General features: G+C 40.7%; 1 protein-coding gene across 2 annotated transcripts; it reads right to left on the bottom strand.

The window, feature by feature from the left end:
• Positions 1-2089: 2089 nt before the first annotated feature.
• On the bottom strand, positions 2090-11270 carry LOC145406576 (survival of motor neuron-related-splicing factor 30-like). 2 transcript variants are annotated; one of them, XR_013898586.1, is made up of 7 exons: positions 11215-11270; positions 8550-8655; positions 7593-7713; positions 6212-6379; positions 5779-5914; positions 5250-5447; positions 2090-3396 (listed from the first exon to the last, which is right to left on the bottom strand). XR_013898586.1 is itself a non-coding variant. In XM_080277652.1 (6 exons), exons 1-6 carry the CDS (start codon positions 11266-11268, stop codon positions 5301-5303), a joined length of 732 nt encoding a protein of 243 aa, XP_080133778.1. In that variant the 5' UTR covers positions 11269-11270; the 3' UTR covers positions 4300-5300. The 2 variants fall into 2 exon arrangements, 1 of the variants encoding a protein (XP_080133778.1); XM_080277652.1 differs by lacking the exon at positions 2090-3396 and having other exon boundaries at positions 4300-5447.
• Between the last annotated feature and the right edge of the window lie 2443 nt (positions 11271-13713).

Genomic DNA, 13713 nt, shown 5'->3' with positions numbered 1-13713 from the left:
GAAAGATAACACTGGCCAGCAGTCCACTGAGTTCACATTCAGATAAGCCTAGGGCATTTCACCACTGCAAATCTGCATGAATCCTGGGACTGGGCATTAGCAAAGCATTTCAAGATTTTTCATCAGTGGGTGGCTAAACTTCACATCCCATACAGTATAACCAAGTGTAGCACAAGCATGTATTTTTGGATATCCATACACTAGATCTCTGCACACGGTAATCCAGCACATACAAAATTACCCTTAAACCAGTACACCATTCTCACACACCAGTACTTAACCTCTTTACTCAACGTATGTCCTTTTGTCTTATTCCTGCTCCCCAGATGATTATGTAAATTTTGGAGATTTTTTGAATTGGCAGTAGATATTGCCTCCATTAATTCCTTCAGTTAAACAGATCTCTCTCAAACTAAATAAAACCATCAGGTGGTAGCAAGAATAAAATACAGACTACATCATCAGACTGAAAGGGCTGAGAGAGAGACAGACAGACAGACAGACTCTTCCTAGTCAAGCACAGCTGAACAGTGAACAGGTGGACATTAAACTTAACCTCTTGACTATGACATCTCGAATTTTTGCAAGACCCATATGATTTTATTCAATTTAGGAAGGATATTTAGTACTCCGTGGTGTAATGAAGGTCCTGTCAACCCCACAATCTCAAAATGCCTCTCATATGCTCCAGTAAATGTAATTACCTGGCAGTAGCAAGAATATCAAAATTATATCCACAGGCTGAAGGGGTTAATGCAGGTATGTGCAGTATAAATGTCACTTAAAAACGTCCAGCATGATTTCATGCCTCAAATAAGTGTTTCCCATTAACACAATAAACACAACATATTATACAGTCCACTAAAACAGATCCTAATGTTGCTACAGTTCTATATAACTATCATCATCATCATCATCATCATCATCATCTTTATCCTAACCTTTCTTTCCACTAATATACGGAGACAGTTGGATCCAGAATTAGGGAAGCGTTTAATTAGGGATATTATTAACAGTGCCCAGTGAAATACGACAAACGTTCACTCATTCAGGCCTTCAAAATTCTTCACATAATTACAGTACTTGACAATATACTTTACTCAGTACTTACAAACATTACTCTAGACAGGTATTCTACAGGTAAGCTCTCTCTCTCTCCAATTAACACACCTACATCCTCCTACATATGAAACTGGTGTTCCTTAAACACACACAAACAGTGGATGGAAGGATGCAAGTATGAGTGTAAAATGCTTGCAACAGTATGAGAACCATAACAACTGTGCCAGGAATGGGGGATATCATGATCATCACCCTCATCCATATCATCGACACCAAATTCAACTCCATCATCATCATCATCATCATCATCCTGCCACCTGAGTATTCATTCAGACTATACGACTATCTCAGCGGTGAAAGGGTCAATGGAGATTTTTCACGAGTTTGAATAACCACACCTATAAGCAGTACGGTACAATTATGTGGAGATAGCAAGAATAAAATTAATACAAACAACAACTTCCAGCTGAGAAGGTTAGGTTTACACAGGACAATGCCATATTTAGACCCAAATTCTAGGTGGCACTGAAAGCTTTGTGGCACCTCTTCCTCAGTAATTCACTTTGCCTATTACACTTTAACATTCTCCGTATGATACTTTTGTGTCACCTCAGGGATACAAGACTGAATAGAGAGGCATGATAAATGAACGAAGCTCATAATTTTCACATAAACTTAGTATGCATCAATAACTTACAGTACAAGAGGACAGTGAGGCATAAAGTGCAGACTGTGCCTGGCATCACCAAGGAAGAGAAGCTAAAAAATCCCCCAAGCCATTTATGATATTATCCATCCATCATCCAATCCTACTTCGTCCCATGAGGAGCGTAGGAGCCCGGGGCTAGGCAAGATGGTCCTGACATTTAAGATGAGAGTGATCCTTAATGTAAATAAATTTCCCTAGGAATTTCTCCACTCAGGGTTCTCCATACCTCAGTTCACATCCCCTTCAGGCTCAATGAAAGATTAAAGGAAAGTTATTTGCATCATCAATTATATTACTATTGTACATTTACATACACTGAACCAAACATATGGTGTACAACTTAATTCACACTAGAGTATGCACATCATTTACTGTAGGGCTGTATTCTAGATGGCATAGGAAGTTTCAGAGTACCTCTTCCTCTGAGATTTATTCTGTATATTTTTTCATTCATTCTAATGGTCTAATATTCTCTTGTATGTTATTAGTCATAATGTTTTAATATCGACACACTTTGCATCAACAGCATACAATACTGGTACTGTACTGAGATGTAATGAAGAATACTGTACTGAGATGTAATGTGCACAAACAATTGCTGAGGAATAATTGTTACAAATTTCCAAAACCCATAGAGAATACAACCTTTCCTTTATGCACAATCATTTGATAGACAAAGGAAAGTTTATATACTGGGGGACTTACGGACACTTGCAAAGTCACCATTTTATGTTAACCACTGAAACTTAGCTTCTGTTTCTGCTTCCATGGGCATCTATTGGCAGCACTGTTGGTTAGTGCAGGAACCAAATAATTCCACAGAACCTCGTCAGGTACATAATTCACATTAACATATAACACTTTTCTGGAACATACATGTAATGAAATACCTTAGGTGTTCATATAACATTTCCTAATCCTTGAATTATCTGTCATGTCAAATACTTCACTCTTCACTAATAATTTTCAGCACTTATAATTATATACCAGTATTATCCTGTATCACCATATCACTCTTACACTGTGATATTTTTCAATACTAATGAACCTCAGTTAATACACATATCTTGCAAAAAATCCTTCATTCTTACACTGCCAATATTTTTCAGCACCTTATCTCTGCAATATTTATCCTTATCAATGGCTTCACTCATACAGCATTATTTATCAGCACTTTCTAACCTCCAAAATTCCTGTTATCAGTTGCTTATGCACTGTACCAGTACCGGTAATAAATTCATCAGTATTTCAAATCTCTTCTGTAACTACTGTATTCTGTATCAAATGCTTCACTGTTTCACTTATATTTTTCAGCACTTTTCTACTTCTTTTATCATTGCCACAGACTTATAGCTTCATTATCTTTCAACGCCATCAATGTTGTAACTAACATTTCTAGTGCAATGTCACCACCACTCCGTCTCAAAGAGATTCACACTTGTCACTTCACACTGTAGTCAGTTTGTTTTCATCTGACAGAGGCTGGCAACATTTCCAACAAGAATACTGTACCAAGCCATGATTGCGTGAAATTTGATCAGCCTTTGTGATGAGATGGGAGTGTGTCTTCCTGGTTACTGGTCAAATCAATTCTCCTGCCTGACTGTGCCTGGCCATCAACCATGCTAAAAGAGGTTATGGATCTGTCAGGTGAAAGCAAACTGATCATAACAACACACACTTCTCTTTCAATGTCCTTCCATTGACCCTTTCATTCCAATGATGCATTTTTCATCCTAATTCAGCTACCACATAATTCTATTTATCATCATCATCATCATCTAATCCAGTGTTGCCCCATGAGGAGCGTAGGAGCCATGGGTGAAGCAAGCTGGTCCTGACATTTAAGATGAGTGACCAGCCTCACTCATCCCTGAGTGGCATTGTGAGCAATAAACCCCAATCACCCCTTGGATATAAACCTGCACAGGCTCAATCCAACTGGAGCACCTTAATTACCCACTAAACCACCAGGTGCCATAATTTGGATAGATGGCTACCACCCAGTGTAGTAAATGGTTTCCTGGTGTACACAAAACCATTTGCCTTGTCTTTAGTGTAGAGTCACCCACAGGCAGAAGGAAGAGGAAAGAATGAAGGAAAGAAAGACAAGAGGAAGGAGGGAGGAGAAGAGAGGGCAGATACCCAAAGAAGTAATAAATCCAGTGAGAGGATGGTGAGCACCCCCACCTACCCTCAATAATAATCATCATCATCATAATCTGGCCAAAGGGGTTAAACACAGTACTCAATATTAATTAACCTGCTCATCCTCACTTACCCCTCCCCCCAGTTCACTATCTTTGGCCCATATTCTCATCAGGTTGGTAGGCTGTCTGGCACCTCTTTCTCAATGGTTCTGCTTGATCACCTTATCATTCTCTACTAGGTTATTTCCTTCCTTCTTATATGAACATTAGATTACATAAACAGCACACAAGATTATATTACCAGACCCCCCAAAATATAAATAAATAAATAAATAATTATAAAATATAAATTAGTTAGATTGAGGTGCTCTGGGGTTGCCTCAGCCGACAGGAATACGAGCCTCTGGAAGAAATTATACCCACACAGAGTAAGGAAATTGTGTTTATTGGCAAGTCTTCTTTACAAGTCAAGGTTAAAAATGGTAACAGCCAATCCCACACAACCTCTTCAACGTGTAGGGGCCTGAAGTATTGTCCAGTACATTTACGTATTGATAGCAAACTACTTCTCTTGATGGAATTATGGTACTGTTTTTTGTTTTCATTTATAAAGGCTCTAACATGCTTGCAAGCATCAGCCTTTGTCACCTAGTGGCAGCTCTCCACCATGCTGCTCTATCTCTGGCAGCCTCCCTATTCAGTGCCATATCACTGATGTCACACTCTATGACCTCATCCCAGGTTTTTTTTGGACTGCCTTTTGCAACCCAACCTCCAGTGTTAACACTTCTCGTGTGATTGACTAACTTCCAGTCACTCTTCGGAATCTAATCTATGCAAGGCCGTCACACCATGTGGGACATTCAAACCACCTGACCACCAACTGCCCTAACAATTAACAATGTCCTCAATAATATCACCTTTATCCATACAACTGGTACAATAAACTGGGGGGAAACTGGCAAATCAACTTTATATGTACCAATGGAGCTTCAACAGGAATTTTTTTCAAAATTTACTTTGAGTTTAACCATTTTAATCTGGGTGATGTCCTTTATATTCTTGCTCCTACCACATGCTTTTTCACAACTTAGGAAAGCCCTTTTGTACTGAAAGAGTTTACAAAGAATGAATGCTCTCTAACCTCTACAGTTCAAAAGCGTATCCTAAGTCAAATAAACTCATCAGGATATGGCAAGATTGAAACAAAATACTGTATACCCCTGGACTGAATGGGATAATACTAATAAATAATGTCACAAAAAAAGCTACTTGTATCTAAGACTTAATGAACAGTAATGTGATGATACAACACAATCTCAACATACAGGTATAATCTGCTCCACTTGAACCCCCGCCGTCCCCATGACATCAAGGTCCTATGTGCCTTTCCGCCACTTCTCAGCATGTGTGTACTCGGTCATGGGTTTGCCACCGATGCCACATGTGCCGATGCCAACCCGCCCGTTCGCTGCATCAGGGGTGGCAAAGATCGATTTCTTGGTGACGCCCTTCAACTTCTTTGTCTGTTCACAAAAGAGGATACCAGTATATGTTAGCATGAAACTAATCTATGAAATATCCCAATCTACCATCTTATCCTTTACTTCCCTGTCAAGTAAGTAAGGGCCAAGGTCTAGGATACTAAATTCAGACATTTAAAGCAATAATGACCAGTTCCTTCTCCCCATGCAGCATTAAGCAGGAAAAAAAAATAATAATAATAATAATCCCCTGGACTTACATCATTATGGATACCTAGGATACCAAGGTGTATGTTCAAAATAAAACATTAAGGAAGAGGTGTTATGATATCTCTACAGCCACTGCAAATAATGAGCCAGGACCAACACTCACAAATCTAACTTTGGTCGAGAATGCGAGCCATTTTGCCTTGTCTGCCTCGTGCGCCTCTTCGATCTGCTTCTGACGGTCATGTTTCTTCTGCTTGCGCTTCTTCGCCTGCTGACGCTGTGCCTCGATCATTTTCCTCCTGGTATGGGGGGAGGGGGTTAAAAAGTTTGGAGTGAATGAGCATGGCCTATAGTAATTCCTCCATCCACCTACCCACACCAGCCATCCACCCATCCACACCAGCCAGCCATCTACCCACACCATCCATCCATCCACCCTCACCATCCATCCACCCATCTACACCAACCATCCACTTATCCACACCAGCCATCCATCTACCCACACCAGCCATCCATCTACCCACACCAGCCATCCATCTACCCACACCAGCCATCCATCTAAGTCACCCTCAGTGTTGAAAGTGGATAATACTCACTTGTTTTTGTCACTCTCAGCATTAAAGTTTTGCTTTGTGCCAGATCGTTTCTCCCCTGGCGGCCGCTCCTTCAACTGTGATAGTGTAGTGACGTCCGAGTTGCCGTAACCCTCAAATGTAACTGCCACACACCCGTCATCTGTTATAGCATCAATTACTGCTTCATACCTGCAAGGGAGTACAGACAAAGATGTACACTCATAAAAACAAATACAAAGACACACAACCCTCTAAATTTTTAATACAATTTTTTTTTTAATAACTGATGAAGAGATAGACACAATCCTCTAAATCTTTAATAACTGACAGAGAGAGATAAACTAACAACCCTCCAAATTTTTCATAACTGATAAGAACAGATAGACACACAATAATACAGCTTCTAAATAACACCACCACACATCTACTGACAATGCTGATGATGTACCTCTAAGGGGATAGATGAGGACAAAGATTACATAGGTCCCTCATGAAGACAAAACTCATCCCACCTTACACACACACACACACACACATACAGTACAGCACACTATAAGGGTGAGAAAAACTGAAAAGTCTAGAAATGTAACCGACGCAAAGATGAAAATAAAGTCAAAGTATATAACAAAGGGGACCACTATATCTCACAAAGGTATGATCATGTGTCAGTTTCCAATCCCACCCCAGGCTGAATGCAGTGACAGCCAGAGTATAGTATTACACCAAACAAAGATCTAGTGTTGGTTGCTGGGAGCCTGTGTAGACTGCAATAGTAATATTATCATCAAACACAGGGCCTTGTGTAGTACAGGCAAGTTCTAATTATCACCTGAACCTGTGGAATCTGGTAATATCATTCTTTATTCATTCTTGTAACTTGCATTTTTTTTTTTTTTTAAATGCTGAAGCCATGAGGGGTTACTGAAGGCTATACCCAGCCCCTCAAGTTCAAAATGCCTTTCCTAAGCTGAATAAGCTAACCACGAAGAAACATGGACACTCTACAAACTACAACACAGGACTGCAAAATGTTAAGCACTGCACAATAGGTATAGTCAGTGCCAAAACCCCGACTAACTTTTCCCCTCCGGTCGAGTAGTGTTAAATGCAGTGAACTTCAGTTGTCTTCTTCATTTTATCCTGGCCATCACCTGACAATTCTGTTCAGTTTACGATACACTTTATAAACAGGATGGATTAAATATATCCATCCATCCATCCATCCATCATCCAATCCCACATTGCCCCATAACCTTAACAAACTTCTTAGAATACTAAAAGCTTTTCCTGAATTGAATATAAGTATCCAGTATGAAAAAAAATAAGGGGGGGTATAAAGCTTTACGGCATTAAGGATGAGCAGTAGCTATGGATGGGAGGTATACAAGCCTAAGTCACCTACCACTGTAAATCGTCTGACCACTGTGCCAGACACTTATCGCCGACCTTCCATGCTCGTACAGCTGTCGGCTCCCTCCTGCTGGCCCCATCCTCTCCACTACTACCTGCTGCTGCACTGCTGGCTGTGGGGGGGCAGTTCATCATCATTATAGTCAGGAAACAGCTTATCTACATGTAATGGTTCTGTAAAATCCTTGTAAGTCACTCCATTTCAATTGTTTTTTTGCTGCTAGGTCCACCTCACACATACAGTACCTCACAACTCCTATTATAAAAACTGTACAGAGACTGAAACCCCTGGAAAGTGCAGATCTGAAGTATAATCTTACCCAACAGCCTAAGCCATGAGACACCTCACACCCTGTACGATTATCATGGTACTGGAGACGGACGCCTTCATGCAGTGTCATCAATACACCTAGGCTGGCTATACAAATATCCCTCAACTCCCTCCCTATCACTAAAATGGAGGAAGGTGGATTCCCAGAGATGTGTTGCTACTGCCTGCAGTCCACTAGGTTCACACTACGAGTAACCAAGGCTACAACTATTATTTTGATTAACATGGTGAATTATAGGGATGCCTTCACACTGTAGCACCGATAAAACCTGGCAATTATGCAGTCCCGTAGCACAAACATCCCTCAATTCTCACTATCCACTGAAAAGACAATGGTGGATTGCAGAAGGGCAGCTTCAGCCTGCAGTCTAACAGGCTTAATTTCAGATGGGTCCATGGCCATTAACCCTTTCAGTAACATGATATTTTCTATTCATAGATACCGCCACACAATTTTACTCAGCATGAGGAAGACCTTTCCTCCCAGACTGCAACAAACTGTGACCTTACTGAAAAGGCTAGGAAACAGAGATATTGCCTGAGATACCAGCACGAGATATGACCACAATAAATACAAAACAATGTAAAAATCTGATAAATCAAGGTTACAGGTCTCACCCTGGGTCTGGATGAGGTTCTCCGTGAGAGTGATGACTTCCTGCAAGTCATTCTTCAACTTGAGCAGCTCGGCATTGCCCGGGTCAGAGGTCAGCGCCGCAACCACCTAGGGGAGGACATGAGAAATTACATTCTGGTCAAGAAAGATTACATTATTGGGTCATATTTTAGGTGGCTTTGGAGATTTTGTAACACCTCCTTTTTGGTTTCATCAGCATATAACACCTCAATATCCTCTTCTATATTATTGAAGCGAACTTTGTTGACATTAATACAAAATAAAAATATTTCAGAGAATGTTATGGTGTAATACCGTTATGCAATGTAAGTCACCAACAAAGAGGTGATACAAAGTCTCCCATGCCCTTATAAACAGTCCTCTGAATGATGCAAATGAACTTAAATGCTGTAGAAACACCCAAAAGAACCCAAGTAGTTAAATACCCAAATGACAAAAAGAGAGAGGGGGGTGTGAGTTGGGAGCAGGGCAGTGAAATGGCAGGGGACAGGGCGACTTGGAAGCGATTTGTTTGTGGCCACCCCAAACGGGATTGAGGTGTCTGGCAATAGATAGATAGATAGATAGACAAAAACTTCATCTGGGTATTTTGTTAATACTTTACCACATGGCCACAGGCCTTCCAAATTTCCAACTTAAATGGGTCTTTCACAGGCTGATTATGATAGGTTAGGTTTGAAGTTTTGGTCTGATAGAAACTGGCGACTGAATCGGTAGAGTGGCTGCCTGCAGTCCTAATGGACCCAGGTTTGAATCCCAGCTGGGGCAGGGAACAGTTTAAGGATTTGGATTTTATAAAAGCAGACTTCCCAGATCTACCAGAAGACCCGCAGCCATGTAAAAATATCCCTGCTAATACCAATACACCAGTCCTGTACAAAACCGCCTTAGCATGTATTCAATATGGATGGTGGATGTTAGAAGGGCTACTGGGTCTTGAGGATAGGCCACTGCCCCCTTGAAATAGGCCTTGAAGCCTTTGTCCAAAGTTAGACACATTAAAAAAAAAAAAAAAAAAAAAAAAAAAAAAATCTGGGTGGTTAAAATCACAGGGAGTCTGGAAGGTGAAGCTTCCAGTCAGCTTAAGTTTTGTTGGGTTAACGAGAGTATCAGTAAACAAGCTGCCGTGGGCATCCAGACAACTTCCTTTTTTTTTTTTATGCAAGAAAGAAAGAACCAAAGGCAAGAAGCCCACAGGCCGTTCCCTCTATTTAAAAAAAAAAAAAAAAAAAAAAAAAAAAAAAAAAAAAAAGGCCAAACCTGAGATCCATTCATTTCGAGATGCCTGAACACACTGCGTTTGAAAGACTGGAGATCACAGGCAGTAGGAAATACAGACAGAGAGAGACAGTTCCAGAGTTGACCTTTTGCATACACCAAGGACTGGGAGTAACGGTTAACTCTTGCATTAGAGAGTTGGACAGAAACGGGATGCGAGTTTGTTGTCAGACAGGCGCTACGCACCTGCCATAGTGGTGGAGGGATGCAAGCAGACAGTTCAAGGGGGCAATGACCACTGAGGTAGTGATAGAAAAGAGATAAAGATACAACAGTGCAACAAAGACAGAGGTTGAGGGGAGCCAGCAAGAGGAGGAGGGTTAATACGATGAAAAGCCCTTGACTACACATTGTTGAGAAGAGCTGTATGTGGGGAGCCTCCCCACACGTGAGAGTTGTACTCTACACTGGGGCAAATAACGCCCGTATATAAAGTCAACAACTGTGCAGGTAAAATTTGTTTGTTCTGTACACATTTTGTTTAATATTAACATGCACTTATCTCTGTTGCATTCTGTACTAAAATTACTTTCTTTAAGAATATGAGAACAGAAGAGGACAGGTGGAATTGCCGTGCCTGTGTGGCAGTTTTACCTCTATAGATTCATCTTGGTGTTTTCCTCTACAACTGGCTCATTTGAGTATTTACCTAGATTCATTTGGGCACCTATTTAGGCTAACTGGGTGTTCTCTGCATCAATTATCTTAAGTTCACTTGCGTAATTCATAAGCTTGGGGGAAAGTGACAGAGCATCCTTTCCTTTAATGTCTAGAACAGTAACCTGACAAAATGGGGAAAACAGAGAAGTGGATGATCAATGAATGGAAATAGGCTGCTATCTTTAGTAACCATGCTCACAAGCTCAGATAATTATGCTGGCATAACCACACCTTACATGCATAATTTTGGTTAATATACAATATGGCACATATTTCACATTGAAAAAAATAAATAAATTGGTCATAATTAAAACTAAATATTTTCTGAAAACCGTTAAATAGACCTCTATACAAAATACCCATCAGGAACTGCACGCACTCCATTACCTCTGTGAAAGGTAAATAATGACATTGACCTATCAGGTTCGCGTCAAAGAAAATGCTACTGTACTGAGGGAAGAGATGAACTATATTTTACCCTACAAATTCTTTTTCTCCACTCCTCTCCCCCCAACACACCCTTACAGATCTCAGGGCTTACACCGTTGCTCCTTTCTAATAATACACAGCCACATCCAAGACAAGGGTTGGTACACAAGGTTTATATCTACTTCTGGGTTTCATTACGCCACTCTAATATATCTTTCACTACCCATGAGGTAACCCAAACACTTTAGGCAACTACGTGCCCTAAAAGAGGCCATTTACCTGGTCTAGTTGAACTTTGTAAGTCTGGAGACTGTGAGCGAGATCCTCCGCCATTGTGTTTGTTTACTGTGTGTGAAGCGGCAGCACCAACAGCCCGCAGGGCTACCGTTTCACAACACAGTCGCTTCTGGGAACTATAAACGTTCCATGGCCAAAGGCCTTAGTTACATTAAGCGTTATTGTTGAACAATAAAGGACAAATTATTATCAATACATCATATATATGCATAATATCTATAATAAATAAAACTTCTATAATGACGTCACGGTCAGAGCTGAGAGCTTCCCAGCCGATTCCCTCACGTGAAAAGATTTTGCAAAGAGAAGAGGAAAGCTTTGCATGTAATCCAGTAGTAAAACATCATTCAGAATATGAAATCAGTTTTCAACTGAAACTGCTCGTTTCACTCTCACCCCTTTTTTCCCACCGCAATTTCCAAATATTAAGGAAAAAAGCATGGTAGTGGGATCGTTAATCAACAGAGGTAATATGAAATGGGTCGCACTCTTTCACCACCCACGGAATTCTGGTTCCACTTTCTAGGCAGACCTTCCAGAGTCTGCCTGATGAATTAGTTAAAAACGATGTCAAACTTGTCATTCACTCCTTTATACAAAACTCATCTAACCAGGTCAATCCTGGCCAGTTCCTACCCTCATCAATCCTCATACCTCTGACACACTCATTTCTAGAATGTACCTAGTTTTAAAAATAGGGCAGCCAGTGGGTGGCCAAGCCTAATTAAAGTACAGGGTTGCCTGGGCAGTTTCTCAGTGCAAGGGATTTGATAGTATTTCCCAAGAAAATCACCAAACATAATTCTAAGTGGTTGGACTCCCCTCTGGCTGCATCACTTCCTAAGACCCCCCCCCCCACCTCTCTCTCTCTCATTATGACATGCCACCATTCATTTCTTACAAATCAAATGCTTCAAAATCGAAATATTTCAATCATCAAAAAATAATCTTCAAATTCCAATGCAACTGAACATTAATGAACCATTAAAATCAGGAAAATCAATGAAGAAAAACACTGCATTCTGCTTTTATTAGAAAAAGTTGAAAATACAGTTATGCCAGACACACAAAGTTGTTATTATATACATACAGCAATGGGATTTTTTTTAATTCTGATATTTAATGCCAAAATGATTGCCAGATTAGTTTATCCAAAAATCTGAGAGCACATATAAAATGGCCATTGTTTCCTTAAGCACTGCTCTCATTTGTTTTTGTGGTCCACTGGAGAGACAGAGAGAGAGAGAGAGAGACAGCGGGGAGGAGGAGGAGATAGGCTAAGAGAGAATGGACAATGTCAGTTAATGAGGAGAGGAGAGGATGTCAGCTAGAGAGTATAGGGACAATCATATGACGAGGGAAGATCGCAGAGTCTCTTGGTGGGGTTGAAGATGAGGCTACCCGTGCACTCAAGGGTATACAGTTGTCCGTTAAGGCAGTAGTAGTACCTGAAACAATACTATTATTATTATCATTATCATTATTACAGTACAGTATTATTATTATACGTATTATTATTATTCTCTTTTCTATCACCACTGTTCAGATCACTGTTCTTCTGAACTGTGCTGGCATTCCTCCCCTGTCTAGTTCCATACTCTCACCCCTTTTCTGCTGAACTCTATAATGCATGAGTTGACTGGCACCATCAGCTTTTAATTCACAAATCAGTCAGGTCTTGAAGTATCTTCCTCACTCTCTCTTTCCTACTGTCTATGCTCCAGTCTGTTACATACAAAGTGTCCATATATGTCAAAATTAATGGCTTAAATTTAGCTTTCTTTTTGACAATTTGTTTCAAAAGGATGAGCATTGCAAGCTCTCAGCTTTTTTTTTTTTCTTTTTTTTTTTTCATTAAAATAAATATGGCATAGTACTAATGGGGATAAATACAGTATATGGTAAAGGACAGTCAGTAATGATTAAAAGAAACTACACTCGGGACTCACTTTTTGCAATCTCCTGGATACTGAAAGGCCCCATTTTGGCTTGTACAAGAGGGAAGGGCTGCAGTGGTGGTGGCTGTGGTGGTTGGGGTTGGGGATGGTGATGGGGTTGTGGTTGTAGTAGTTGATGAGTCAGGTATGGTGTTGTCAGTCATAATGTCTGGAGTAGTTGTAGTGGGAGGAGGCAGAGATGAGGAAGGGGTTGTTGAGTCAGGGGAGGGCGAAATAGGAGACGAGGAGTTAGGGGATGGGGAACTGGGGGATGGTGATGTGGAAAGGGATGGGTTAATTGGTGATGGTAAAGTGATAGTCGTGGTGGTTACTGAGGTGCTTACAGAGGTGGTGGAGCACTTTGGGATGAAGGGCTTGGTGTAGCAGGGGTTGGGTGAGGGGCAGGCGACTGTGCCTGTGTCCTCCTCACACTGGCTTGTCTCAGGGTTGAAGACCTGCGGAGGTATTTAGATGTTCACAAGTACAACTCAAAAAACAATCCACTATGCCTACACTATAATGCCACTCTCCTTTCCACACCTTT

The sequence above is a fragment of the Coenobita brevimanus genome, chromosome 71 (genome assembly GCF_032717465.1).
Source record: "Coenobita brevimanus isolate Jiangsu-jjx chromosome 71, ASM3271746v2, whole genome shotgun sequence".
Lineage (NCBI taxonomy): Eukaryota > Metazoa > Arthropoda > Malacostraca > Decapoda > Coenobitidae > Coenobita > Coenobita brevimanus.
The sequence above is the reverse complement of the archived record's forward strand: the minus strand, read 5'-3'. Positions and strand labels throughout refer to the sequence as shown.

Coding starts and splice junctions, on each gene's coding strand:
- LOC145406576 (XM_080277652.1), bottom strand. CDS start 11,268: ATGGCGGAGGATCTCGCTCACAGTCTCCAGACTTACAAAGTTCAACTA. Junction 8,656..11,214: donor ACAAAGTTCAACTAGACCAG/GTAAATGGCCTC, acceptor GTCCTCCCCTAG/GTGGTTGCGGCGCTGACCTC. Junction 5,448..5,778: donor TCTCGACCAAAGTTAGATTT/GTGAGTGTTGGT, acceptor TTTTGTGAACAG/ACAAAGAAGTTGAAGGGCGT.